The sequence below is a fragment of the Tricharina praecox genome (assembly GCF_024521635.1).
Source record: "Tricharina praecox strain CBS 144465 chromosome Unknown BZA05scaffold_1, whole genome shotgun sequence".
NCBI lineage: Eukaryota > Fungi > Ascomycota > Pezizomycetes > Pezizales > Pyronemataceae > Tricharina > Tricharina praecox.
In genome coordinates this window covers 2,480,933-2,508,502 of record NW_026250403.1, presented here as the reverse complement: position 1 = coordinate 2,508,502, position 27,570 = coordinate 2,480,933, and the positions used below count along the sequence as shown (strand labels likewise).

At 54.8% G+C, this 27,570-nt stretch overlaps 9 protein-coding genes across 9 annotated transcripts; 6 read left to right on the top strand and 3 right to left on the bottom strand.

Annotated features, from left to right (window-relative positions):
- The first annotated feature begins 2,732 nt into the window (after positions 1-2,732).
- Positions 2,733-3,758, top strand: BZA05DRAFT_20256 (uncharacterized protein). The gene has a single exon (XM_051479514.1). It carries the CDS (start codon positions 2,868-2,870, stop codon positions 3,570-3,572), a length of 705 nt encoding a protein of 234 aa, XP_051344643.1. The 5' UTR covers positions 2,733-2,867; the 3' UTR covers positions 3,573-3,758.
- Positions 3,728-6,631, top strand: BZA05DRAFT_20273 (fungal-specific transcription factor domain-containing protein). Its single transcript, XM_051479518.1, has 4 exons — positions 3,728-4,355; positions 4,479-4,578; positions 4,643-5,724; positions 5,784-6,631. The coding sequence occupies exons 1-4, from the start codon at positions 3,945-3,947 to the stop codon at positions 6,435-6,437; spliced, it is 2,247 nt and encodes a 748-aa protein (XP_051344642.1). The 5' UTR covers positions 3,728-3,944; the 3' UTR covers positions 6,438-6,631.
- On the top strand, positions 6,632-7,497 carry BZA05DRAFT_20267 (uncharacterized protein). The gene has a single exon (XM_051479515.1). It carries the CDS (start codon positions 6,826-6,828, stop codon positions 7,315-7,317), a length of 492 nt encoding a protein of 163 aa, XP_051344641.1. The 5' UTR covers positions 6,632-6,825; the 3' UTR covers positions 7,318-7,497.
- A 1-nt stretch (position 7,498) lies between these two features.
- On the bottom strand, positions 7,499-8,412 carry BZA05DRAFT_20268 (uncharacterized protein). Its single transcript, XM_051479516.1, has one exon. The coding sequence runs from the start codon at positions 8,195-8,197 to the stop codon at positions 7,613-7,615; it is 585 nt and encodes a 194-aa protein (XP_051344640.1). The 5' UTR covers positions 8,198-8,412; the 3' UTR covers positions 7,499-7,612.
- A 1,354-nt stretch (positions 8,413-9,766) lies between these two features.
- Positions 9,767-12,155, top strand: BZA05DRAFT_20241 (P-loop containing nucleoside triphosphate hydrolase protein). The gene is made up of 4 exons (XM_051479511.1): positions 9,767-10,191; positions 10,281-10,466; positions 10,532-10,761; positions 10,819-12,155. The coding sequence occupies exons 1-4, from the start codon at positions 10,020-10,022 to the stop codon at positions 12,082-12,084; spliced, it is 1,854 nt and encodes a 617-aa protein (XP_051344639.1). The 5' UTR covers positions 9,767-10,019; the 3' UTR covers positions 12,085-12,155.
- Positions 12,156-12,489: 334 nt separating this feature from the next.
- BZA05DRAFT_414778 (RIO1 family-domain-containing protein) lies at positions 12,490-14,142 on the top strand (the record flags this gene model as incomplete). Its single annotated transcript, XM_051485273.1, has 2 exons — positions 12,490-13,980; positions 14,035-14,142. 2 exons carry the CDS (start codon positions 12,490-12,492, stop codon positions 14,140-14,142), a joined length of 1,599 nt encoding a protein of 532 aa, XP_051344638.1.
- A 487-nt stretch (positions 14,143-14,629) lies between these two features.
- Positions 14,630-15,903, bottom strand: BZA05DRAFT_330503 (uncharacterized protein; the record flags this gene model as incomplete). The annotated part of the gene is made up of 2 exons (XM_051480540.1): positions 14,630-15,364; positions 15,415-15,903. The coding sequence occupies 2 exons, from the start codon at positions 15,901-15,903 to the stop codon at positions 14,630-14,632; spliced, it is 1,224 nt and encodes a 407-aa protein (XP_051344637.1).
- Positions 15,904-18,468: 2,565 nt separating this feature from the next.
- BZA05DRAFT_383181 (Snf7 family) lies at positions 18,469-19,979 on the bottom strand. Its single transcript, XM_051482188.1, has 5 exons — positions 19,680-19,979; positions 19,530-19,607; positions 19,253-19,468; positions 18,972-19,195; positions 18,469-18,911 (listed from the first exon to the last, which is right to left on the bottom strand). Exons 1-5 carry the CDS (start codon positions 19,713-19,715, stop codon positions 18,878-18,880), a joined length of 588 nt encoding a protein of 195 aa, XP_051344636.1. The 5' UTR covers positions 19,716-19,979; the 3' UTR covers positions 18,469-18,877.
- A 35-nt stretch (positions 19,980-20,014) lies between these two features.
- Positions 20,015-27,376, top strand: BZA05DRAFT_346478 (uncharacterized protein). The gene is made up of 4 exons (XM_051481194.1): positions 20,015-20,661; positions 20,734-25,208; positions 25,273-26,663; positions 26,719-27,376. Exons 1-4 carry the CDS (start codon positions 20,491-20,493, stop codon positions 26,973-26,975), a joined length of 6,294 nt encoding a protein of 2,097 aa, XP_051344635.1. The 5' UTR covers positions 20,015-20,490; the 3' UTR covers positions 26,976-27,376.
- Positions 27,377-27,570: the final 194 nt, after the last annotated feature.

Genomic DNA, 27,570 nt, shown 5'->3' with positions numbered 1-27,570 from the left:
TTACTATCTATATATTCGCCCCGCCACCCGCCCCCTGATCAGAGAAAAAACGAATCCCACTCACAAAACCTCTTTGCTTTGCTTCAGAGCAAAAGCTGGAAGGAATACGGTATAGCGAAAAAGGTATCATACCCGTTTGGAGCAGAGGGTTAGGGTCATCACTCACTCCCTCACTCCCTCACTACTTATCGCTACTCAGCATAAGTACATCTCACTTATGCAGACTTATCTATGCACGCCATGCGCCACAGTATATCTAGTAACCGTAAGTTTCCCCATCCCCATTCCTCGACAAATTACCAATCACTCGCGGGCTGGGCTCAGCTCAGTGGTTGGCCATACATACTCTAGTTGGATAAACAAGTAATGCGCCAGGGCCCAGCATGCGGCGTGGAACCGTGGAACCGTGGATGGATGGATAGACATGATACGCGTGGCCGACTCCGCTCAATCCACCCCTATCGATTATCTCGCTTCGCTTCGGTGGAAATGAGTGGGCGCGGCGGCGGCGGGGGCGGCGGGCAACACCCGCTCCGCCGGTCACTAGAGTATAGTAACTTATCCTCACCCCACCCTCTCCCCTCCCCCCCACTCACTCCACCCCACTCACCCCATCCGCCCCACCCGCCCGCATGTCGACCGCGTGTCGCCCGCACCGCACCGCACCGCGCCGCTCGAATCGACATGCACATGCATGAAATACCTATTTGCATGGAGTATATTTTCGGCGAGAGCGATCTAGGATTCTAGGTATTCATTCCTCATTTGCGATAGTCATGCCGTCGCCGCGCCGCTCACTCACCGCCCACCTACAAGTACCGGTATGATGTATTTAGGTACGGATTGAAATCGACTAAAAAGAACTGTGAGAGAGAACATCAATTTAGTTATTGTCGCATGCGGCATGCGGCCTTACTAGAGTACGGTAGACTATGGCGACCACCAACTTCCACTTTAACTAAAAAGAACTGTTTCATCAAGGCGGAATCGGAATGACCGAGACTCGAGACGCGAGACGCGAGTGACGGTGGATGAGTTGTCCACCCTTCCACCCACCCACTCAGTTAGCCACCCCTCCCCCCTCCCCCCTCCCCCCGCCCCCCCGCCGCGCGCGCGCGATGCATCATCGGACTAGATGGATGCTGGATGGATGCTGGATGGATGCTGGATGCATCCTTCCGTCGGGTCGCCGCGATACGGTGCGAGTGCGAGTGCGAGGAACAGGAAGCAGGAAGCAGGAACAGGAACAGGAAGCAGCGGGCGTAGCGCAAGGCCGGCCGAAAGAATACGGTACGGTATGCGTCCCCCCCCCTCCCGCCCCCCCTCGGTTTTACGTTTCCCACTCTATCCTCTCTCCACCGCGCCGTGCCACGCAGAAGAGAAGAGAAGAGAAGAAGGGCGAGCAAAGAGGAGACCAAACACCAGCTTCCTTCCCATTAACCTAGCCGCCCGCCCTCGCCCTCTTCGTTCGAAGCCGATCCGACAAGCCGCATCCCCATCCACCCCACCCCACCCACTTCACCCCCACAAGGTTAGGCACCGCAGTCGCAGTAGGTAGGTAGAGTAGAGTACTCTAGTATACGCGCCTATCCATCCAGGCAAGAATTGCCGAATCTTACGGGCCTCCCCTTCTTCTTCTTCTTCTTCCTTCCCCACTCCCCTCCCTCCACCCTCCCCCCCTTCTTCTGCTTTCCCCCACTCGTGCCCTATCCAGGCCAGGTCGTCGCCGCACGGCGCGAAACTTGGTTACATACCGCGGCAAGGTCGGCGGGTGACTATCATACATACATACCGTAGTCGTCGGGAGCGGACAGGCCCGTCATCTTGGGTATGTACTTGCAAGATTTGGGGGGAGGGGGTGGGGAACATGGCTCGCTCACGCACACACGCTTTATCTTTATCTCTCTCTGTGGGTGTGTGGTAGTGGTGGTGGTGGTGGTGGTGGTGGTGCTGAGAGGGGGGGAGGGGGGGTCGAGGATGGGCGCATGATGATGGCGGGGGAGAATGAAACCCGTCTCTTCTCCCCCTACATACACACATACATATCATACATGCCTGCTACCCTATGACTTACCTACATAGGCCAGCCTGCCTGCGGGAGTAGCCGTGCAGCAGTAAAGCCCGTCGCACGAAATGCGAGTTGGTTGCTTGTGGACTGCCCGCACCGTCTCGCCGGGAAATGAGATATGTAGGCAGAGTACTGGTACCTACTTAGGCACGTTTCTGCGTGGGTTCTGTTAGGGGCGAGGGGGTGGGTGGGGTGGGGGGAGAGGGGATGGGGAGGGGATGGGAGGGGAGGGGGGATGCGGCGGGCGCGGAAAATCAGAAACAGGCTTAAGGGAGGTCACGTCGGCTGCGCGACGGGCGAGGGGGGGAGAGGAGTGATGGGCCATGGCAGACTGGCAGACTGCCATCATATCATGGGGACAAGAGCAATACGACCAGAACGAGAGGGGGGTGGGCAGCTGTTATTTATTTCGATCGAAGACACCACCGGCAAGAAAGGAAGAAGAAGAAGAAGAGGGCGCGCACGCGTGCGGAGGGCCGCCACCTCGGTGGGTGCTGAGGGAATGGGCGCTGTGGGAGTGAGTGGGTGACCCTTCGTGTTTGGGAAGGCGACAGTAAGTAAGCTGTAGTGCGGCTAGAGGAGGAGGAGGGAGCGAGGAGAGAAGAGCGAGGAGGGAGGGGGAGGGGTTGTAAGTAGCCGACGAGGAGTAGTCAAGTCCCCCCAGCGCAGGCCAGGAAAGTGGAGTGGAGGAGAGTGGGAAGAGTCGGAAGGAAGGAAGCTGGCTGGCGCTCTACTACTGTCGCCTGCCCACCCCCTCCGCAGCAAGCAGCAGTTCGGTCGGCCACTGGACGGAGCAAGAATGCGTTCCCCGACGGAAGCTCCATTCGTTTGCTTGCGCCCTCCTCCTCCTCCTTCCCTTCCTTCCTTCCCTTTCCTGGTGTGTCTTCCTCCCACTTGCGACCCCCCCCCCTCTCTCCCTCTCCGCTCGCTCGTTTCCCTTCCTTTCCCTTTCCTTCTATTTCTCTCCGCTTCTGCATCTCTGCATCTACTCGAACTTGGACTCGACTCGCACTCGACCTCGAACTCATACTCGATCCCGATCCTTTGTCGAGCATCTCTTCCCTTCCCTTCCATCGCATCGTCCCCTCTGCTTCTAGACCTCGTGTATGTTTCCCGCCCTGTCAATACGCGCGCCTCGCCTACAGCCTATCACTTCGCGCCCCCTCCCCAGCTCCGCTTCTCCGCTATCAGGCTCTTTTGCGCGCGTCATTTCGCCTTGAATCGTCCTCGCCCTCGCCCTGGCCTTCTACTCGCTCCACCATCTCACCCCTCTCCTCCTCCTCTTTTCCCCCTCTCGTTGGTGATCGCGCTGCTCCGTGTTTACACCCTCCATCACCACCACCCGTCGCCCATCGGCCACCCCGCCCATCGGCCACCCCGCCCATCTCCCCCCACCCACCTCCGCAGTGTCGCGCATTCCATTATCGCATCTTGCCCATCCATCTACTATCTATTTATCGTCAGGCGGGCAGTGCAGCGTAGCCTGTTTCTCACTCGACAATAATATATTCCGATTTCGACCACAGGTGCAGCGCGCAAGTGATTATCCATCCAACTACAACATCGCCCACAAGAAGCTGTCGGCGCAGAACATCTTTGCGGCTTCGAGAAGGATATCAGAAAGAAATAAAAAATAAAAAATAAAAATAAAAATACGAAAATAAAAAGTAGGAGGCAGGAGTCGGACGGAAGAGTCTCTGCTGAGAGAGAGAAAGGCCGGAGGCGAAAGCGCTCTGCGCGGAGACTTGGAAAAGGAGGAGAGGAAGCGGGCCACTTTTGCGTCGCCTGCTAGCCCCCAGAAGGAAGTCGTCATCGTTGCGCTGCCGCCCCAACCTTCGCTTCTCGCCGCTCCCCTTCAACCTACTCCGTCGTTACCATGGCCGCCACCCCTCCGCCTCCTCCTCCTCCTCCGTCCGCCCGCCCTCCCTCGATCCGGTCACCGTCGCCGGCGTCTACTCCTCTGACTGCCGCCGCGCCTTCGAGTCCGTCGCTGGTGCTCGCTCACGAGATGCTGTCGCCCTCCAACTCGCCCACATCTCCGACTCACTCGGCCCACCGAGCGCTGTCGCCCCCCGCTGTTGGTTCCCGCTCGATGTCCGTTCCCACCTCCCCTCCCGCAACTAACGCAGCTCCCTCGGCCTCGACCAATGCCGTCGCGATGAGCACCACACCTGCCCCGCCGTCACTCGCGCACCAGAATAACACTCGGGATACACCGCCGACAAAGAAGGTGCTGGAAAGGAACCAGGCGTGTCTGGGTTGTCGCCAACGAAAGCGCAAGTGCGACGTACGTCCCCCTCCCCCGCTGTCGCAACGCGTCCGCGATTAAAAAAAAAAACTCAAAATAAAAATAAAACATCACGTTATCACTACCTCCGAATCGTCGCTAATTCCAACTCTCACGACATAGGGATGTAAGCCAAGCTGTGGAGCTTGCGAGCGACTCGATCGGCCTTGTGTTTATACGAATAATGCGGTCACTAAAATTCATTCGAGTGCCCATTATCGAGGTGAGTTGAATGCCCCCCCTCCCCCACTATTGATCGTCGGACCAACCCGCTGATCGCGCCCCAGCTGAGCAATCGTCGCTTTCGACCACCCGAGGCTCCAAGACGCCCGCCGCGCATGATCCGCCGATTGCGATGCGCGGGACTTCCATGACGCCTAGCCTCACGGTCCCCACGGTCCATCGCCCGACGCCCAGCTCGACTTCCGGTACCGGCGGAGGAGGTGGCTTCACACCTGTCAACGCGGATGCTACGGGCGCACGCGTATCGCCAACTTTCGCGTCGTCGCGACTCTCGCCGAACCTCACTAACGGGAGTACGACTTTCAACCCGCGCAAACGCTCCTTCTCATCCCTCGACTCGTCGCCCGATGTCAGCGCGCGCGCGATTAATCCCCCGAGCCATACAACGCACGTGGAATGCGATGCGACGCAGTTTGCGACGCAGTTCCTGCAGGCGTCGCCGTTCGTTGGCCTCGCGCAGATCGATACCTCTCATTTGCTGGCTGGCGACGACGCGGTCACGGATGAGATGCCAGAGCTGTCAGATGATGGGCTCCCTTCGCCGGAGTTGATGAAAGTACTATTCAACCTTTTCTTTGAGAAATGGCATACGATTCTCCCGTTTCTGTACAAGAAGCGCGTCATGGAGGATATCGCGTCTAAAGGACCCCTAACCCGGCCGAACACGCTGACTTTTGCGATTCTCGCCCTCTCGGGCTACCTTCACCCTGACGCCGGAGTGAAAGCGGCTTCTTCTTACTGGGCTACGCTCGGCAAGGCGTGTTTTGATCGCGCAGTTAGTGAGGGCCAGTTCACGATGCATGCAGTACAGGGCGGGATCTACCTGTGTCTGCGGATGTTCGGGCTGTCGCAGATGTCGCAGATGTGGATATTCCTCGGCTCGGTATGGCGCATGTGTTCGCCGCTCGGTCTCGACAGGATCGACTCCAACTCGGCATTCCGAGGATTCCTTCCGGACCCGCGTAACGAACTGGAGATCGAAGAGCGCAGGAGGACTGTGTGGGCGATTTTCATTTTGGACCGCCTCTCGACCACCTCCGTGCCCTGGCCCGTGTGTATCGATGATTCGCAGTTCAACGTGAACTTTCCAGTATCGGAAGACGTCTTTCAGAGTGGATCACTGGAGGTATTTATATTCCGATCACAGCTTTTGGCCCGCCCCTCCGATGCTGACTCGTATTGTAGAGTGTCGAACACATGGTCATCGATCCCTTTCCCAACAGCTTGGACGGGCTCGTTCCCTCAACGATGATGGGTAACAGTCAGAGTCCACAGCGCGATGCTTACCAGCATCTCTGCAAGCTCGCTGTCCTCCTCGGCCGCATCCTCCACCATCCGCGCCCGCAGCGCTCCTCGACCGAGTCCATGGCCCTTGATCTCGCCTTGACGCGCTTCCTTTTGAACATACCGAAACCATACCGCTCCATGATCGGTGTATCTCCCAAGGAGATGCCCACCGTCTTACTACTGGGCTGCACCACTCACGCGTGTACCATATTCCTACACGGACGGGACGAACAAGACGGCGAGCAGCGCAGCGTCAACGCGGTGGAAAACATTCTCACGCTGATCCGTAATGTGTCGAGCACGCTGGATCCCGATGACGATAGGGTCCTTGGGAACCCGCTTTTGGCACCTACGTTGTTCATGGCAGCACGCATACTGTGTTACCGATTCGTGTCCCAGGGAGGTGAAGGCGGGAACGGGAACGGAACCGTGCGGAACCAGGTGGAAATCCTGCTGGATGCGCTGGGGAGAATGGAGGAGGGGTGGCCGAAGTTGGCGGGTTTGATGAAGACCATCATCTGCGAGGATGCCAAGGGAGATTCCAAGGCATAGAGAGCAAGAAACCCCTGGGCGTAGGCGTAGAGTAAACATTTGTCTGCAGGGTTTTGCCGTTAACCTGTTTTTGATCTGCAGTAGGCGGTGCTTGTATTTCTAGATCTGGGATTCTGGTTTCCTCATTTTCTTCCTCTTATTCTTCCTCCTCCTCTTCTTCTTCGTCTTCTTCTTCCTTTTCTTCTTCTTTCTGCTACTTCTTACCGGAACGGCGTGGTGTGGCTTGTCTGCTTTTCCTCGCTTTTTGTTTTGATGATTGTCTTTGCTTTCATTTCGTTCGGCTTGTTAGGGAAACTGGTGTTTCTGCTTGGACTCTATTGCTCTCTTTGTGGAATTTTGGCCAGGCTGGGTTGGGTTTGGATTGGGTTGGGTCGGTTGGTTGTGCGCAATGTTTGTCCAGTCCTTTTTGGCTGATGGTTTTTTGGCGCCGGGTGTGCCTTTGGAGTTTTTTTTTGTGATTTTTGTTCACCTTGCTCGGCGGCCTATGACCCTACTTTTTTTCTTCTTCTACTATCTTCTATCTTCTACCTTTTTTTCCTTCTTCTTTCTTCTTCTCTACCTTCTTTTCCTTTATAATTTTTCTACTTTCTTACTAAGTATTATGTATTCCTTACGACGACCATCTCATAACCTTTATTCCCTTCGGGGTTCCTTTTCTTTCTGTTTTGGCCCTCAAGCTCTGGAGATGGGGCTGGGGCTGCCCGGGTACGGTATCGATGTTCTTCTTCAACCACTTACTTGCTTGCACTTCTTGTCCACACTTCTTGTCCATTACTTCTTACCCGCCGCACTTAAAACTTACCTACTCATTACGATGCAGATTTGTTGGGGTAAGTTTGTGGGATTGTACAGTATATTACCTATTACCTACCAGACTTGACCTGTGAATGGGGATCTTTTCGAAGCAGGCGGGCGGTCACTTGGATGTGTGAATGTATTGGGATGGGATGGGATGGGACGGAGATGGATGGCAAACACTCTGCTCCTCCTCCTCCAATGAACGACTCTGCTCAGTGCCCAGTGCAAGGTGAAAGGTCAAAGGTGAAACCCAGATCAGAATCCAGTATGTATTCGCCAGGAACGCCCACTTCTTCCCTCCCAGGTATAACACCAATCCCATCTCCACCCGCCCGCCCACACCCACAGCCCACACCCACATAGCCCGTCCAGTGCACCTAACACCCCCTCGCCGCCGCCGTAATCTTCAACTGCCCCCACAGCGCTGCCGGATCATCAAACTCCTTGACCGCATAGCTCAAAAATAGCGAATCCGACAGACATGCTCTAATAACCGCGACGGTCTTGAGGCGTCTCCTCTCGGCCCTCTCCGCCTGCTCCTTAACCCCTCCCGCACCTCCCACCTGCCCCGCCTCCGCCACAGCCGAGTATGTTGGCAGCCCGTGATCCCTTGAAACAGCAGCGGGCGCGGGGACCTCAACGTTTGCCGGCCACCGGTGCGGGCCGTGGCCGGAGCGCACGGGCGAGGGCGGGATCGGCCATAGCTCCAGGTAGCAGAGCAGGTCTTTTACACGTGCGGTCCACGTGTGGTATTCTGCGAGTGAGGGGGAGAGCGGCTTTATGTTGCTGATTAGGAGGGCTTCCATTTGCGGCGGGGGCGGGGGCGGTGTGTGGTGGGTGGTGGGGTGTGGGGTCTGGTGGTGGTGGTGGAGGTGCTGGGGTAGGGGAGGTGTGCGGGGGATGTGCGGAGGATGTGGGGGGGATAAATAACCCCGCTCCCCGGAGTCCTGGCTTCCTGACATCCTGATATTGAATGTGTACTCCCCCCGACCCCGCTCGTATCCCCCGCTCGTATCCCTACCCTACCGGTGCAACGAGCTGTGACCGGCCAACGTCCCGAGGGGTACGGCGCCTGTCTTACCTGCTCTTGCCATATACATACATACGCACACAGCGCACCGTTCAGCCTGCTCTTCTCGATACTTCCTTTTTTGCTCGCGCCGAGCTTTCTCCCCCCCTCTCCCCCCTCCCCCTGCTCTGCTCTGCGTGTGCGACGGTGGTGGCACGGCAAAGCTCCACTGAGCCAGCCCTGAGCCAGCCCTGAAGTGAACGAAAAAAGTGATCATTCCCCCGTTGCCGCACCGGTCGGATGACCTACGTGTGGAGTAGCGAGGTAGTACAGAGTACCGTATATTCCCCGATCTGTACGTGTGTACGTAAATTTGTGGGTTATGGATGGTGTTGATGGCTTGGTAGTAAGGAGTGGGAGGAGTGGTAGTAGGAGTGGGAGGAAGGGGGAGTGGGAGGAGAGCAAGGAGGGGAGCGGGGAAGGGAGGGATGAAAGGGGAGTGATCCGCCGTGGGGCGCGCGGGGCGGGCGGGTGATATACTGTGATTTGGCGGGATTATCCTCGACACCGCGGGTGCCGGGCGGGTTGGCGAGTTGACGGAAATTCATCCGCTCGTGGAAAGACGGGTTCGAGTTATGTAGTGGCCACGGGCGGGGGAGGAGGGAGATATGGCAGTCGTCCGTCCGGGCCGTTCAGTCTGGCACCTGCACCGACACGGACACCGGGCCCGCCACTCGTGACTTTCCCAAGAAGGAACGGAGCGGATTAGGTACCGGAAAGCCTCATCCCGGTCACTCGTTCCATTTTCCCAAAAAAATCCCCCGTAAGCTGTGGCCCGTGGGACGGCCTATCCTGTACGAGTGATCGCCTGTGAACAATAAACCCAGAATAGTAATCACATGCGGGTTGCCACAGCTGGATAACTAATCAGCAGCATGACTGGTTGGCTGGCTGACGGCACCGGAACCGGAACCGGCAACAGATCACCGGCGCGACTCGGGCTTATCGTAGCTCTGTTTTCGGTCGTCTACCTTCGGGGAGGTATCTAGAGTACTATGTATATCGGGGGATTTTTCTCTGGTGGCCGGACCAGCGGGTAGCCTGTAGGTACCTATGTAGGTGTGTAGCGGGAGAACAGGAATCAGAGCCGAGAACTGATCACTAAACCAATGGCAGGATATTACCAGCCCAGCAGCCGGCCTCATGGGGGATTCTCGGTGTCAGCAGCGTTTTTCTCGCGGAGGATTTTTTTTATTAGGCGAACAGTCAGCGGTACCATACATACATCACCACATGTATGTAGAGTACATGAAGGATAAGCCTCCGAGTGGCTATATTTAATCCGCCGGCTCATCTACATATCTGCAGCCTTGCTGGGCTGCATTGCTCGTGGTGGCTAATTCGCCGGAGGCGGCGGGCGCGCATGGAAGCGTGCAGGAAAGTGAGAAAGTGAGGATGCCTGAGCGAAATTATAAGCCGAGATATGGATGTATGTATGCTTAATGTATGCACATATGTACATAGCCTGCGCATGCTTAACTCGGCGATATTGCGCTGTGCACTTCAGCTCGGAGTATTTGGATGACGGCAACACAGCGGTCCCACCGTCCACGTCCCGACAAACGATCGGGAAGAATAACCAGCACTTTGCATCCCGCTCTGGTAGTGGTTATGACTTATAAGTATCCTCCGTATTCCTGTTCGGTGAGGTCGATAGCGTTTATCCATCCATCCAGAAAGCCGATACCATTATCACCTCGTTCCCCACGTTCCCCATGTCAACGATGTCGGACACAGCCCTCAACATGATCGACCTCGAGGCCAACGGCGACGCTCGGGCGCTCCTCAAACTGTTCGAATGGCGGGACGTCAATGTGACCGTCAAAGACACGAAAACGAAACAGCCGTTCAAGATCCTCGACGGTATTACCGGCGGTGCTCGACCAGGTATGTAACATCGGACGGGACGAGACAGATCCCGCACAGATCTCGCACAGATGCGCCGTATCGACATGCTAATGCGGTGGATATTGTAGGCGAGATGGTCGCATTGATGGGCCCCAGTGGCTCCGGGAAAACAACACTGCTTAACGTCCTGGCGAGGAGACCGGCCGCGGCGTCGGCTTCGGTCGAGGGGGAGTTGTTGATCGATGGGAATGAAATCGGCTCGGATACCCTGAGGAGTATCAGCACGTACGTGGAGCAGGAGGATGCATTGATCGGTATGGCTCCATTCCGAGGGAGAGCGTTTGGACGGGGGGACGTGGTTCTGATTTGCAGTGATTAGGCTCGTTGACCGTCCGCGAGACTATCGAGTTTGCCGCGAGACTTGCGCCGACCGGGGCCGGGCGGAAGGAGAGGGTCACTGCTTTGATCAAGGCGTTCGGATTGGAGATGCAGCAAGATGCAATGATTGGAACACCGGTCAAGAAGGGGATTTCCGGTGGACAGAAGCGGCGAGTCAGTGTTGCTAGCCAGTTGATTACCAGGCCGAAGATCCTGTTCCTGGACGAACCGGTATGTTCCTACCTATGCTTGTCTGTCACCCCCATCAGTCTCTAACAGGATCATTAGACCAGTGGATTGGATTCCACCGCATCGTTCGAAGTCATGTCTCGCATAAAAAAGGTTGCAGAAGCTGAGAACATGATCGTCATAGTATCCATCCACCAACCGTCGACCGCTACATTCGCCCTATTCTCGCAGCTGGTCCTACTATCCAGGGGAAGAGTCGTTTACTCCGGCAAGACGGACGAAGCCGTACCCTATTTCGCCGGACAAGGCTTCCCGGTGCCCAACCTGACGAACCCTGCCGAGTACTACCTCGATGTCTGCAATGTCGATTTCGACGCCGAAGCGGGCGACGTGGACCGTCTCAACCGTCTCATCGACGCCTGGAATGATACCAACAAACCGAAGGAATTTCGCAAGGGCACTAACGATATGCTCGCTCAGTCCGGCGTATCGCACCGTAGCTCCTTCCATAAGACATTCGTTCTCCTGCACCGGCAATGGATCAAGTCCTACCGCGACATCCTCGCCTATTGGATCAGAGTGGCGATGTACCTCGGTCTCGCGCTGATGATGGGCACCGTCTGGCTGCGTCTCGACTCCGAGCAACGCAACATCCAAGTATTTACCAATGCCATCTTCTTCTCCGGCGCATTCATGTCGTTCATGGCGGTAGCGTACATCCCCGCCTTCATTGAGGACTACTCTTCGTTCGTCAAGGAGCGGAACAACGGGCTTTACGGCCCAACGTCATTCCTGCTGTCCAACTTCCTGATCGGCATTCCATTCATCTTCCTGAACACCCTGCTGTTCTCGATCATCACCGTCTTCCTCGTCAATTTCCGCACCGACGCAACGAGCTTCTTCAAGTACGTTATGTGGCTGTTCCTCGATCTCCTCGCCGCCGAGTCGCTGGTAGTCCTTGTCTCCTCCGTCATCCCGGTATTCGTCATCGCCCTCGCTGTCACCGCCTTTATCAACGGCCTGTGGATGAGTGTGGGCGGCTTCCTGGTGCCCCAGAACGTGCTGAACGACTTTTGGTACTACACCTTCTACTGGATCAACTACCAGCGCTACGTCTTCCAGGCAATGATGTTCAACGAGTTCGATGGGCGCGAGTACCAGTGTGACCGTGCAGAGAGTGGTGAGGGCTGGCAGTGCATGTATGCCTCGCCCCTGCAGGGAGAGGGGAAGATTGCTGGACAGAGTGTCCTGAAGGCGATGGGGTATGGCAAGAGGGAGGAGGGTATGTGGATTGGTATCTTGCTGGCTATCATTGTGGGCCTCAGGCTGCTGGCGTGGATTGCGTTGAAAATCAGGAAACATTAGAAATCCTGTGGAAATCGGAGGCTTGGACAGAAGCGGTTGTAGATGAGTAGTTTGGATTTTCTAAGGCGGTGTACTATAGTTTTATTATCACTCATAAGAAATTGTAATGTTGATCGATTCTTCAACCTCTGAGCCCGAGTTCCCAGCTGTGACGCATACCAGAGACATCCCTAGCTATGATAGAGTATGAGTCCATCTGAGACATCCCTACGATAGATTATTCATCGGCTATTCCCGATTTTTAGTTCCCCCCACCATCAAACCCAAATTGCCCCACTATGACACAATCCTTTTAAACAGTCCTTGCCTGCCCCACCACTGCCACAACCACAACTACTCGCACGATCAACCAGAGAGAACCCCACAACTCTAGGAAACCCACTGACAAGCACAAGCACAACCAGAATGGCGTCCGCAATCGCCCCAGCTGAGCCGGCCTACACTTTCGACAGTACCAAGGGCTACGTCGACGCCACCGTGCCAGGGGAGCACCGGGATCCCGCACTCGAATTCGCCGACGACGACGAATACGTTGACGACATTTTCTCGGAGGACGACGACGCGGATGCATTCGCGGACGCAGAGGACGCGCCGGTCAGCGGGGGCGGCGGAGGCGGCGACCTCACGAAGCGGTACAACCGGCAGCGCGAGGCGGCCGCGGGAATCAACAAGGGCGTCAACTCGGCCGTGCAGAAGAAGGCGCGCCAGACCGACCAGATGACGCAGTTGTCGAAGTTTGCGGGGCGCATCCGGCTGGATGATATGGGTCCTGCGGCGGGCGGTGGCGGAGGCGGCGGTGGGAAGGATAAGAGCGATCGCGCGACGAGCGAACAGGTGCTGGATCCGCGCACGAGGATGATTCTGCTGCAGTTGATCAACCGTGGGCATATCTCCACCATCAATGGTGTTATCTCGACTGGAAAGGAGGCGAATGTGTACCATGCGCTTGCGGAAGCGGAGCGGCATATTGCGATCAAGGTGTACAAGACGGCGATTTTGGTCTTCAAGGACAGAGATCGCTATGTTACCGGCGAGCACCGTTTCCGCCACGGATACTCGAAGAGCAACCACCGCTCGATGGTGAAGCTTTGGGCAGAGAAGGAGCTCCGGAACTTGAAGCGTCTGCACATGGCGGGTCTCCCGTGCCCGGAGCCGCTCCACCTGCGACTCCACGTGCTCGTGATGGAATTCCTGGGCGACAAGAAGGGCTGGCCCGCCCCACGCCTGCGCGACGCCGGTATCCAGGGTGAAGAGGAGTGGGACCGCTGCTACCTCGAGATGCTCAGCATCATGTGGCGCATGTACCAAGTGTGCAAGCTCGTGCACGCCGATCTGAGCGAATACAATGTGCTCTACCACCGCAACCACCTGTGGGTCATCGACGTTTCGCAATCCGTCGAGCTCAACCATCCGCGAACCTTCGAATTCCTGCGCATGGATATCAAGAACGTTACCGATTTCTTCCGACGCAGCGGCGTGGAACCCGTAGGAATGCGGAAGCTGTTCGAGTTCATCACCGAGACCCCGATCGAAGAGAGTATCCAGAAGGACCCCGAGGCGATATTGGAGATCCTGAGAACCCTGACGAGAGGCGGAGAGTCCGAGGAGGAAGAGGAGGTGTTCAGACAGAGTTTCATCCCCCGGACGCTCGAGGATGTTTACGATTACGAGCGCGATGCGGAGATGGTTGGGCGCGGCGAAGGCCAAGGGCTGGTGTACAACCAGCTCCTTGCCCCTAAGGCCGAGAAGGAGGGTAGCGACGAGGAAGAAGTGGAGCTTACCGATGACTCCGACGATGACGAGGAGGATGATTCAGAGGAGACCGAGGAGCAAAGAGAAAAGAGATTTGAAAAGACACCGAAGGGGAAGAAACACGAAGACAAGAACGAGAAGAAGGTCGGCAACTTCCCCTCACCCCTCAGTATAAACTAATGTTAATATTTCGAACAGGAACACAAGATGAAAGTCAAGGAAGACAAGCGGGAACAGCGGAAGACGAAAATGCCAAAACATCTCAAGAAACGTCTAATTTCTTCAGCCAAGGGGAAGGCGAAATAGTTAGCGGTGGTTCTTTAAATCATGTGTGCCCAGGAGCATATAGGCGTTGGGATTGCTTTTCTTAGGTAAAAAAAAGTTTTTGTTTATTTCAGACGATTCCGCTATTGCGGGCGGGCGAGCAGATGCCATTTGTTCATCATGTGTCACTCGTCTAATTGTATCTCCGATTGGCTTGTTCAAAGCAGTGTGCAGTGTACGGAGTGTGTATGGGCGGATATTGCCATGATCTAGATAGATCGTATGCAATCAATGATCAAACCAAACAAAATCAGTCTGTAATGCACTCGTTTCGCATATGAAATATCCTTTGGTAACAAAAAATCTTTTTGCATCTACTGCATTAAAAAAAGAAAGAAGAAGTGAAAGAAAGCCCATATTCCCCCTGCCTCCCATATACACCCCTTCCCCCCGCAAAAAATACACTACACCAGCCAACCCGCCGAGATTTACTCAGGGAGAAACTCCGCAGGCATCACAAGGGAGGGCCCTAGTTAACCCATCCCCTTGCAAGCACCTTACAGAGTTTCTCCCTGACTCTCTTCACCACATCACCCTCCCTGCCCAGGTCGATCCAGCTGCCCTCGGGACCGACTTCAACGGAAACCTTTCTAAGGTTCTCGCCGCAAGTCTCCCAATCGGTGAGCACCTTGCATACGTCGAGCGCATCTGCAGTGCCGAGCGCATCAGCGCAGCCCAGGAGCTCCCTGAGGACAGCCGGCAACACCGTGGGCTCAACCGGGCTCTCCCAGTCCCTATCCCACGAGCCTCCGTCGATCGGTTCCCCCGCAGCGCGAATGACGGCGGTCAGCGCTTTGACCGCTGCCTCGGGGGCCGATTTCCGGAGATCGTAAAACGCCCGGAGCGCGGCATAGCCGGAGAGCTCGAAGCGGAGGATCTCAGACTCGCATTCGGACGGCGAGGAGAGCAGGTGCTTCAACCGAGGGTCAAGGTCTTCCTCCGCCGGGTAGGGACACGAGGAGAGCAGCGATTGCTCCAGGAGGTGTGTGGTGGTTTCGTGCAAGCTGGCCCGTGCATTGTGATTGAACGGCGCCGCAAGCGAAAGGAAGTGCAAGATGTCGCCATAGCTCTGCGACGTCGCTTGCAGGTGCTGCGCCCATTTGTAGGAGATGGTGGATGCTGCCTCATCGAGACGTGCATCTCGTGTGTATCTGAGAAGCTTTTCGACACGGGGGGTAGATGGCAGTGGAAGGTCAGCGAGCAACTGTTTCGCGTGTCAGTATGTGTTCATTAAGTAGACGGAAAAGAACATACCTTTTCGGTGAGTTGTCTACCATTCCTAACCCGGTCCAATAGCCGAGAGCCGATCTCCCATCCTTCGATCTCTGCATCTTCATTGATCCATGGAGTTCCGAACAGGCTGGAAGCATACCGACGGAGTGTGTCCTCTGCCTCCTTAGCCTGGATATCATCATTGTCGATTCCCATTTCTAGCAGCGCAAGGTCATCATCATCGAGCCCCATGTCTCTACCTCTCGAAGGGTCCTTCGGTGTAGTCTCACGCGTGAGCCATCCCGCCCATCCACCGATCTCCACCACGGTGGCAGCCACGAGCTGTGAATTCTTCTCGATCTCAAGGACAAAAGAAGGATCGTTGGCCATGATTCCGCCAGCAGCAATCTCGAGGGTGTCCGTGGGGTTCATCGGCATCTCTTCCGCAACAATTTCAAGGACCTCAGTGAGCTGGGCCAACTGTCGCCGCCTGCGGGTGAGCAAGACTGAATAATATTCGCCTGGACCCATTTGCGTGACGTTGATGCTGTCTTCAAACTCTTCCTCCTCATCGGCTGCGGCGGACGATGTGTCTTTGGCCCACGCCATGAGCCCAACAACCAACTCTTGCCAGTTTTCGGCTTCGACGAGGATAGCATCTCTATCTCCATGCATCACATCATAAATCTTGCGAATCTGCCGGTTGAACTCGGGTGGGACTTTGACCTTTGTTGTTTTGGTGTTGCCAAATCCGAAGCTGCCGCTGCGACTCATAGGGTTAAAGGAGCCGTAGTAGCTATCTTCTGTGTCATCGTCGATAGACTCGTCTCCCTGAGAGATTCCCCTCAACTCCTCCGAAGCCTTCAAAACTTCGCCTCTCCAAATCCGCCAATCGGCGGGACTTCCGGGGGAGTCCACGATTGGGTCGATGTGAGGGAAGAAACTCAGCGGTGGTTGATATGGCGACCTACCCTTGGCAGGGCACTTGAGAAGAAGTGTAATGAGTGTCGCAACAGCATCTTCGACGCTGTCGATCTCTGCACGCGTGTAGCGCTTGTCATTGATCTGCTGAGAGCCGAAGGCAGGCTTGCTCACTGTAGGAGAGTCCTCACAGCGCAGGTCCCAGTTGGCGCTGCGGAGGATTTCGATGGCTTCTAATACCTCTCCACGGAGCACCAGTCGGAATACGATGTCCCAGAAGTCAACGGCAAACGCGCTGTTGGGATATGTTCCCCGAACGGCGGCCAACTGTGCACGGGTGGGGTTTGCGTGGTGGGCAAACAGCCACTTGCGCAGCACCTCGGTCACAGTTGCAGTCGAGTTGTTCAGCGGCAAGGCCAAAGAGGCGAGGTAGTATGCATTGTGTAGATTGCTGTCTGCTTTGGTCCTCCTGGATTTCGGCAAATGCTCCTGGAGGGCACCCAAGAATGCTTTCGAAGCCCTGTTAAGCTGGTCTTGTTGCACTTCTAACGTAAGCTCCCGTCGGTCCGTGTTCATATCCATATCATCTTCATCGTAATAGCCGTCGTTTTCGTACGATCGCGGAAGAAGCGCGTCCGACAATTCGCTCATAAAGTCGTCTGTGCGGAGGATCAGAGTGCCTGGCTCCTTTGCGGGCAAGCCGATCTCTTGGTTGTAACCGAATATCCTCTCGCTTTCCGACTCATCCTGCATCGTATCGTCGTCCTCCTCGAAATCCTCCTCATCACCAAATTCCCCAGTGTCGTCATCCTCAACCTCCTGCGATCTCGCATCTTCTCGCGAGTCATCCTCCAAGACCCTTGGCGAGCTTCTGTTTGTGTATCCCAGATCATCGCTATCGTCTACCGCAACAGGACTCGAATACCTGCCCAAGGCAGCTCCAGGACGTATCGGCGATTGACCGAAGGGGTTTTGAGGGAACAAAGGTTGCTGGCTGGAGTCGCCATTGCTGGGGCTCAAGCTGAAGAGTGGCTTTCCTCCGGTTTGCGAGAATAGACCGCCGCCGCTGCCGCCGCTAGCTGCACGAGCAGCTCCGAGCTTCGAAGATAGTGATTTACCGGCTGCAGGAGTTGCGCCGGCAAATAGTGAGAGGTTTGTCGGTGAGTCCGGGAAGCGATCGCCTGCGGGGGTCGACTGAGCTGAGAAGAGGCCGTTGCTGGATACGCTCGTTGTCGGCGGAGAGTACGGTGTAGGTTTCGGTTTCGATTCTGGGAATTGAAACTTGGGGGGTATTCTTGAATCCATTGCGTGTCGTTAGAGTCGTAGCAATTAGGTACTTCGGTTCTGCGAGTCGCGATAGTGGGGATCACGGTTAGAGAGGAAGGGGTGTCGTAACGGGTCCAGCGGGAACGAAGGTGTGAAGTTTTTAGGAGGTGGGGTGTTTGAGGAGTGGAGTGGAGTGGAGTTGTCTTGAAGTCGAAGAGTTGTCTTGAAGTCGAAGAGTTGTCTTGAAGCCGAGGAGTTGTCTTGAAGCCGAAGAGTTGTTGACGATAGTTTTCTAAGAACGCGCCGGTGTTTGTGTGAGTCGTCGCCAAGCCGCGTCACACACAACGCACGTGATCGGGAAAGAGCTGGAGAAGCAAGTTTACGAAGACTGAGTGCTCGTTGGAGACTTTGATTTTGTGTGCAACTGCTAAGAAATGGAGTGTGTAATTACGGGACGAGAAGGCCAAACAACGAAGAACACGTGCTCATCTACTTAGGTGCTGATTATTCGGGAAGCTCTGTGGGCTTCAAGGGCTCCACTGTACATGCCAACTCGCCTCTATTACTATTCTTCAATCTCTCGTAACAAGAAATTGACAACCATGGCCCTGAAAGGCAACCTGACCTCTGCGGCCACAGTTACGCTACAAGTTGATCCACTTCTTTATCCCATACGATCCGTGTAGCTACTGACCATCGAGCGTCAATACCTAGGGTCTGCAGACGGCTAATAGGTATGATAATAAATTCTCATCGTTACTTTATCCGCTGAGCTCATCACACTCAGCACGGTTGTTTCCTTTGTCGGCTGCTGGTTCCTGCAAGATGTCAACAGACCCAAAACGTGACGTGGGGTGGGCATCTGCGTGTCTGCGGGGCATGTGGTATGTTGGCCGATGAGCGAGGTGACCAAAATCCAGGTATGACGATAGATCATAGATAAGTAGATTTCACATCACCTTTTCATGATAATACAAATAAGCCTCCCGATTTTCGACCGAATTTGTTTCATCGGCGTCAGCAATACCGATGGAAATTCCAGCTTTTAAAGAATAGTTAGAGTTGAGAGGGCTTCATGTAAGAGCTCGATGATCAAGCTGTCCCAAGTAAGGGTCCATAGCTATCTCATGAATCATGATAGCAGCTCACTCCACTACTCTACAGAGCTCGCTGGTCCTTCTGTGTTCAATATTTAAAGATGTGCCAACCACGTAGCTTGACTTCTACAGTTTACCTACAGAGATAGCTCAGCGCAACAAGGAACTGCGTATTTAGTTGTTGATTTCTTGTGCAATTCTAACCGGCTCGATCAGTCCATCTATCCCCTCAAAGCCCGCAGTCGCTCGTTGAGCCTAAGACCCCGTTGTTAGCCCAGTGAACCATCCCCACACAGAATACGAGGACAAAATTACCCATTCTCCTCCTGCTCAGTAGGTCCGATCTTGCTTTTGGTAGCCTCAGGCATCTCCTGCTCCATCTCGAGCCCGGCTTCATCCGCTATCTTTCCCATGAGACGATCCACATCCTCCTGGGGTGTACCGACGGCCGTGGCGGAGCTAGTGGCATTCTCGTAGTATCCCACAGCAACATCCAAGTCTTCGAACTGCTGCTCGAACTTGTCCATCACGACCGAGATCTGCCCCCGACATTAATCGGCATCCGACCTCCACCATCACGGAGCCGTGCGACTCACCCTCTCCAAATTCATCGTCTTCATAGCCGCATCCATGCCCTTGACCACGTTCGCCATACTTCCAGAGACCTGTCTCATGGTAACAGCAGTCTGCACTCTACTCGCAACCGCATCGATGCGCGACGCAAGCCGGAGGAGGTTCAATCGCTCGGTCTGTTTGCGGATCGCGTTCTGTGCGTAGAGTTTGGCAATGTCGTTGTTTCCCTGCTGCATCGCCTACACCATCCACCCCACCATCAGCGCGGATCCGAAGGGTAGAGGGGATAGAAATGCGAGCCTTCTTGATCTTGGCCTTCTCAGCTGTCTCCTCTTTACCCGCTTTCGCGGCCTGTCGGTTCAGCGACTTGGCCGTGAACTGTGGGCGGTGTTAGCCTATGATGGCGGGGCAGCGGTACGCGCGCGGACGGTGGCGGCGACGGTGACGTACTTTGAGCTGGAAGAGGGCTTTCTCGAGGCCGGACATGGTTGCGAGTGTACAATAGAGTTCGGTCGGTCGAATAGGCTGCGACGTATAGATCGCACGTTTGTAGAAGATGTGGAGGACGAGCTGAGGTTGTCGAGGTGGACGGAAGAATCGACGGGGTTGGTGGAAGGCCGAGCTGACGATGTGCGGGTATCTTGAATGCTATGATTGTCCCGGCCAGATATCTCGGCTCAAGAAGGGACTCGGTGAGTTCAGCTGCTCGCCTTCTTGTGTAACTAACCACCTTGCGAGCACATGATCTTGAGAGCGCATCGGCCACATGAGAAGCTGATAGCACAGCGATACTCTACTCTACAGTACCTCCATAGAGAACCTACACGAAGATCCTTCGCCCCAACTCTCTTGCCCCCCCACCGCCATTCAAATCCTCTTACTCACTCCTCTGCCGGAGTAGCTCTAACTTTGAAAGACTTTTCTGAGCGCTTAATTCAAATCTCCATACCATCTGTCCCTCTTCCCCATATTGCCCCTCACCTTCGTCCCAAATGCTGGAGCTGGCAACTGTTGTCGTTTCTTAACCTACCGCGTCGTCCGCATCCAAGCACTCACGCCTTCGCTACCCGGAGCGCTCGATATCCACAACTCCCATTGGTCGAGCGTCCGCAGCAGCTAAAGCTACATACAGAGCAGCCACAATCAGGCCTAAGCTCCGCCCACGTCCAACGAACGGACAAGAACCCCAAACCCATCCGCCTCTCTAACCAACCTCCTCCGCTCCTCACCCCCATACTGGTTGAACGATAGACGGCCCCACATGTTTTCGTTCCCCAGACTCCCACAGCAGTGGGAGAAGCGACTCGTTCGATATATCATACATCGCTTGGACCTGGTGGAGGAACGGACGCTCGGTGATCTCGAGAATATTGGTGGCTCTTTTGGCAGGGATTCGGTCTTCACGGTGCGGGATGTCGGTATCAAGGTGGAGGTGAGGCACAGAACACTAAGGGAAATTTCGTGGAATCTGTCTCTAATCGTGTGTGGTATCGTGCTCTGGTAGAGGCTACGAACTCTAATCAAGATCCCCCACCGGTTCGAGCTCTTGGAAGCCGTGATCGGAACGCTTTCGATCAGCTTATCGTTCAACTCGTTTTTGTCGGGCGCCGTCGAGATCCTTATAAGCGATGTCAAGATAGCCGTCAAAGTGACCCCGCCGCCACCGGACGATGTTTCGGAGGCGTCGAGCACCTCGCCACCGTCAACCCCGCGTCCCGGCGACAGAGCTTCAGAGCTTAGTCCGGAGGAGTTTCCTGTGTCGGCCGAAGATCTTGCACAGTCGTTCCTACAGTCTCAAACGCGAGCGGAGCAGCAACAGCTCATGTCGCTCTATGCGGAGGCGCCGATGGACGCGAGCATTATGTCATCTATTACTACGTCGGAGGAGGACGAGGATGAGGAGCTGGGAGTTGGAACCTCGCCCGGCTTGCCCAAAATGCTGGCGAGCATGTTCAAGGGCATTGCCGATAGGATGATTGTGAGAGTGCGGGGTGTTAGTGCGTCGCTGGAAGCGACACTACCGGAGGAGAAGGGTGGCGAGAAGGTGTTCCTGGAACTCGAGGTGGAGGACGTAGACATCGAGGGCGTCTCGCGGAATGTCAGCCCGTCAGATTCGACGAGAATACCACAAGAAAAGCCGCGGAAAGAAGGGAAGCGTCGCATCACGCTGGAGAACATTCGAGGATTCATCACTGCTACCGAGACCATGTTCGGGACGAGCCCGGAGGAGAGTGCTGTATTCGGGGATGCCTCAGAAGCTATGACGGAGAAAGGGGGTGTCGCAGATGCAAAGCAGACGACAGACGACGAGGAGATGGCTAGGAGCATAATCCGAGATGCATCGCCCGTACCACGCCAGCCCTCCACTGTGGCACCCGTCGGTTCACCACAGCCAACTGGAACGTCTCCATCCGATGTCGGGGATGAGGACGGCGTCGACCTCCAGAGGAGTTATAGTTCCCAAGATGATAGATTCGACGATTTCGAAGACTCCGATGAGGAAGTGCTTGCCTTTGTGAGGCCGTCAATGAGAGCCTCTACACGGCCTACGTTGTCGAACAAGCCGAACAACATCCTTCGTGAAAACTACTTCGACAATTATGCCGCGGATGATGATAGCGATGACGAGGTTGGGGGGGCCGTGTTTGCCTCTTCGATGCCTCAACAGCTCCGACTTTCACCTTCGGCATCCGTTATATCGGCGGGATCGTCAGCATTCTCCTCGCCTTCCTCTAGCCCTCCAAAAACCGAGCCTTTTGTGCAACCTATCCCTCAACCACCGATCCGGGCAGCCGATCCATCGCTGTCCCCGTCGCCATCACCGCCGCCACAAGCCCTGAGCGATATAGAGAGCAGCGAGGATGAGATGGACCAGGAAGCCAGTAGAATGCTCAGCCAGTCTACTATATTCTCCCGCGAGGAAGCCGATAGTTTGTACATGTCTGCCACGAGCGGAATGCTACGGTCGCAGTCGCAGCTACGGGTGCACTCGACGCTTGATGGTCGAGACGACATTATAGAAGATATTGACGCAGATGAGATGGACCAGCGTCTGGACAGACTCATCAATGGCGAGTCTGACTTTTCCAGAAATTCCTCGCTCCCTCCACACACGGAAGGTGGTTGTCCAGATATGCCTAAAGCTCGGGACAACGTCAGGAGGATCCGCAAAAAGTGTATCGACGTCGATCTTGTTACGATATTCTATCCTTCGTTGTCGGCTGGTGTGACAATTGTTCCCCGAGACGAGACACCTGCCCGCGATAGAAGTGAGGAGATGCACGCAAGTGTCAGTGGATTCCAGCAGCAGGATATGCCAGGTGCATTCTCGTCGTACGCGTCTAGATATGCCCCTCGGACCCCGCCGCCGCCCAAATCGTCCTCGCCTGTTCCATATCGTTCGCCGCCCCGGGTCAAGATTGTGGATTCCGTGGATGCAAGACCGGTGGTTGCTCCCTACGGGAATCTTGTCGGCGATTTCGTGACTACGGGCGCTGCCGATATTGAGATAATCGCGTCGAACATCCATGGCACCGTTGATATCCACACTGAGAAGATGCTTGCTCATCTCTTAGAGGTGGTTCAGGATATCATCGCTGAACAGGACACGGAGGCCCCCAAGAAGAAACCCAAGGCAAAGCCCGAGCCAGGACCTAAGCAGACGGTGCAGCTCGTTGCAAAAGAGGTCGATGTCCGGATGATCAAACACCTCGGCGGTTTCTATACGGACAGCCACGAGGAAGATGTGGGAGATCCGACCATCCAGCTGCAGTGTCTTCTGAACGATATCAATCTATTCCGAAGGGGCCTCGACGACGAAGCATCTACCAACAAGTTGTCGATCAAGAAATTTGCCCTGAAGGACGAAGAGGAGGGTATTATCACTTTTCTGCGTTCTGCGCCGCCCCCGGTATCGTCCGCTAAGATGTCAACTTCGCATCACAGAAAACGCTTTAGTGCAAGCACTACTGCTGGGCGACTTCACGGGAACGGTTCAGGAGACGAAGACGATATTACTGTAGTCTTCTCACAAAACGCAAAGAAGATGCGGGTGAATGTCAAAACTTTGCCGTTGAGGATACGGGGAGATCTGAAGAGGCTCGAGGAGACGTTTAGCGCGTTCGGTGGTGTGGGGAGTGTTTTAGCTAGTACGACTGCGAGTACCGCGACAATCGGAAAAGCTGGGAGACCACCGCCATGGCCGGAAAACGAGGCCGAGACTCCGGCTGTTGATATCAAAGTTCACTGCGACATCGGCGGTCTGTTCTTCGACGTTGTTGGTACAAGTGCAAAGGTCGTCCTCGAAACATCGCCGATCAAAGTTGATTTCCAATCTGGTAAAGGAGTTTCAGTGAGCGTCGATAAGATCAACATCTCCGGACCAGTTCCTGACAAAAAGGATGTGAGCTTGGTGATTGAGGGTACTACCATGGAGTTCGCTAGTCGACCGACTCAAGAGGATTTGGGTCGACTACTGGAGCTTTTGACCCCAAGCAAAGACCGATTCGACGATGATGACATTCTCATTGACACTCTTTTACGGCAGAGAGAGCAAGGCAGTGTGTCGAGGATAAATGTCGCGGGTGTACGTGGGGAGCTACTGGATATGGACGTTTTTGATGCATTCAAGGCCCTGGGAGATGAGGTCATCCAGGTTCTCTCGGTCACCGACTTCGTTGCCGGCGATGAACGCCCTGGACTTCTCACGATTATCAATGTCGAGGCTGTCTACGCTTTTGCGAAGATTGGCGGCGGCATTGGCCGATTGGAGGCTGAGATGGATTCGGTGGGGATTACTCACATCTCGGCACCGTCTTTGGTTGCAATGGCCATCGGCAATATCAGCGTGAGGCGGAACGATCACGAAGAACTCTTGGGTGAAGGTATAGATCGACGTATCTTTGTTGGCTCGCAACACGAGCGGCCCATGATCATGGTTCGGATGGTCGGTGATGAGCCAGAGCCGGTTGTGAGGGTCAAACTCTGGAATATCCGAGCCGAATACAATGTCCAGACTCTGATGGCTATAATGGAATCTCCAGACGGAACCACAGGTGAACAACTTGCCCAGGACGTCGCCGACTCCATTATCACGCTACCTGCGAAGAAAGGCAAAGCCGATGATGCTGGTGGTCTGGGCTTCGATGTTGTTATCACGGACTCCGTTCTTTCGCTAAACCCCTTGGATCTTAAATCCCGTGGTCTCATAATACTTACCGAATGTCGACTTCAGGCCGCCCTCCCGACCGGTGGAGCAGTCAGTGCGGGGATGGAAATCAAGAAGGCAGGCATCATGGTCATTGACGATGTTGACCGCCTTCTTGCCGCCGAACCTGGACAAATGCGAGGCAGACGAGAGGTGCTGTCGGAACACCTCGCGGGCTTCGTCTCGATGGGCTATGTTCCAATGGTTACGATTTCTTCGGCGATGGTGACCCTGCAAGTGGTTGGCAACGTAGTCGACTTGGAAATCAGGGATGATCTCCTGCTCATCGAGAGCTGTGCAGACTCTACCCAGACCATGCTAGCTATCTTCAATGGTCTCAAACCTCCAGCTGTCGAGAGCGACGAGATTCGATACTGTACAGAGGTTATGCCAATCGAGAATATGCTGGCCAGTCTGACGGAGGATAAGTTCGTGCACCCATCGCGCAAGATGCCAGGATCCATGGACACCGATGAGGAGGATCTGGTTCATTATGATGAAGACCTTCCAACCAATCTGTCATTCGTCGAGAGCTATTATGGTCACAAAACCCCGCCGGTGCAACCATCGGAGGCGCTCGCGGACAGTATGCTCGAGGAGGATCTTCTAGCGATGCGAATCCCGAATCTCAGCAGAGAGGGAAGTGGGAATGATAGTATCTTCAAGGAAGATGTCAAGGTGCTAGACTCGATTGTGATCGTGGAGGATCATTTCGGAAGGACCACCCTGAGGCGGAGAGGAAAGCGGTCCCTTAACCAGACTGCGGTTGAGAAGTATGGTTTTGCTTTTTTCCCCTTCCTTCGGGCTCTTTTCATTTCTCATACTGACTTGCTGTAGGGCTGAGTTTTTCCCTCTGCGCGTCCGAGTACGAGACGTCCATGTCATCTTCAATCTCCATGATGGTTACGACTGGCAGAGAACGCGGGACACCATATCCCAGGCTGTTCGAAAAGTCGAATCCAAAGTCGCCGAGAGACGAAACCGACGAGTATCATTCGACATGGAGGAGGATGATGAGAGTGTTGTCGATGATTTCTTGTTCAATTCGATCTACATCGGCATTCCGGCTAACCGCGCCCCCGGAGACCTTACGAATGATATCAACAGGCATTTTGACGATCAGATGTCTGAAACATCATACGCTACTACTACCGCAGAGGGTAGACCGTTATCTGCGCGTTCGCGGTCGACCGTAACCGGAGACTTTCACCATTCACGGTCAGGGAAGAATCGCAGCGGACTCAAACTCAGCCGGAGCAGACACCATAAGATGCAATTCGAACTCAAGGGCGTCAATGTAGATTTCTTGCTCTTCCCGCCAACATCCGATGAGGTTCAATTGAGTGTTGATGCTAGGATCCGGGATCTGGAGATCTTTGATAATGTTCCCACCAGCACTTGGAGGAAGTTTGTCACCTACTGCCAGGAATGTGGGGACCGCGAAATCAACAGCGATATGGTTCGTCTTGAGTGCATGGTCGTCAAGCCAGTACCAGGCCTGGCGGCTACCGAACTGATTCTCAAGGCCAACATACTTCCACTCCGTCTCCACGTCGACCAAGACACCCTCGACTTCCTCACTCGCTTCTTCGAATTTAAGGACGATTCCGCCAGTGCTGCACCCCCAGGAAAGGCACTGGAAGAGCCCTTCCTACAGCGGGTCGAAATCAATGCTGTCCGCGTCAAATTGGACTACAAACCTAAGTATGTCGATTACGGTGGCCTCCGCTCGGGTCATACGACGGAGTTCATGAATTTCTTTATCCTGGAGGAGGCCGATATGGTGCTCCGCCGAGTTATCCTGCACGGAATTTCTGGGTTCACGAGAATGAGCAAAGTCCTCAACGACACCTGGATGCCCGATATCCAGACTACTCAACTCGGTGGTGTCCTTGCCGGGGTGGCGCCCGTTCGCTCTCTCGTAAACCTGGGCAAGGGCGCAAGAGACCTGGTTGTTGTGCCTGTCCGGGAATACAGAAAAGACGGTCGTATTGTTCGCTCGTTGCAGAAGGGTGTTGGAGGTTTTGTTCGAAACACCGCTGGGGAATTAGTCCGACTAGGGGCCAAGGTAGCAGTTGGAACCCAGGCGTTGTTGCAAAGCGCGGAAGGCGCGCTCTCTGGTGGCAGCGAAAACTACGCTGTGGTTGAGGTTGGGGATGACGACTACGAGCCCGACAGCGAACGTATCGTCTCGCTGTATGCTGACCAGCCTGAGAGTGTGATGCAAGGTTTGTCCATCCATCCCCATCTATTACTTGGGGATTTACTCACGTTTTGTACTAGGATTGCGCGGTGCCTCGAGGTCCCTGAGACGTAACTTCGGAGAGGCTAGAGACGCGATCCTCACATTGCCAGCCGAGATGGCGGAGGGGGGGGATGCGAGAGGTGTTGCAGCCGCGGTCGCAAGAGCCGCTCCCAGGGCGGTCATCAGGCCTGTCATTGGCGTCAGTGAGGCTGTTGGGCGCACGTTGATGGGAGTCGGCAATGCGATGGAGCCCGAGAGGAGGCGCGCTCGCGAGGACAAGTACAAGCATCGGTGAATACGATGATGCGATATTGGGATGTTTGTTTCTCGCTTTTTTTCTTTTTCAGTTTTCTCTTTTTTGGTTTCCTTCTTGCTTACTGCTGGCTTCATGTACTGAACGGACTGGCGTGGAGTTTGTTATTGCCTTCTATGAACTTGGATCAATTGTTATGGGTGTCTTTTTTCTTTTTCTTTTCTTTCTTTCCCGTCTTTTGTTTAAACGTTTGCTTGCCTACCTTACTTGCTTTCTGATGTCGTAGATCTCTACTTCTTACTTCTTCTGTCTCGTCATCGACACATCGTTGTATTTTGATTTTTGTTTGGTAGGAGAGATGTGATGTGATGTGATGTGATGTGGCATATACGGCTCGTGTACACGGTTTATATGATTGAAATGCAATACGTATATACAATGTGCATACGAGACTTTGGGGATGTTGCGATGGAAGCTGGGGTGCTTGGATAGTGGCTGTGTGGGGTTGGGGGCGCGGGGGACTTTCCCATCGTTCGCACGCATAATCACAGCCGCTCACTCGCCTCTCCTCGTAAAACTCATTTCACAATTACGAGCCCCTTAGTTCTTCGCTCTCTCTCTCTCTCTCTCTCTCTCG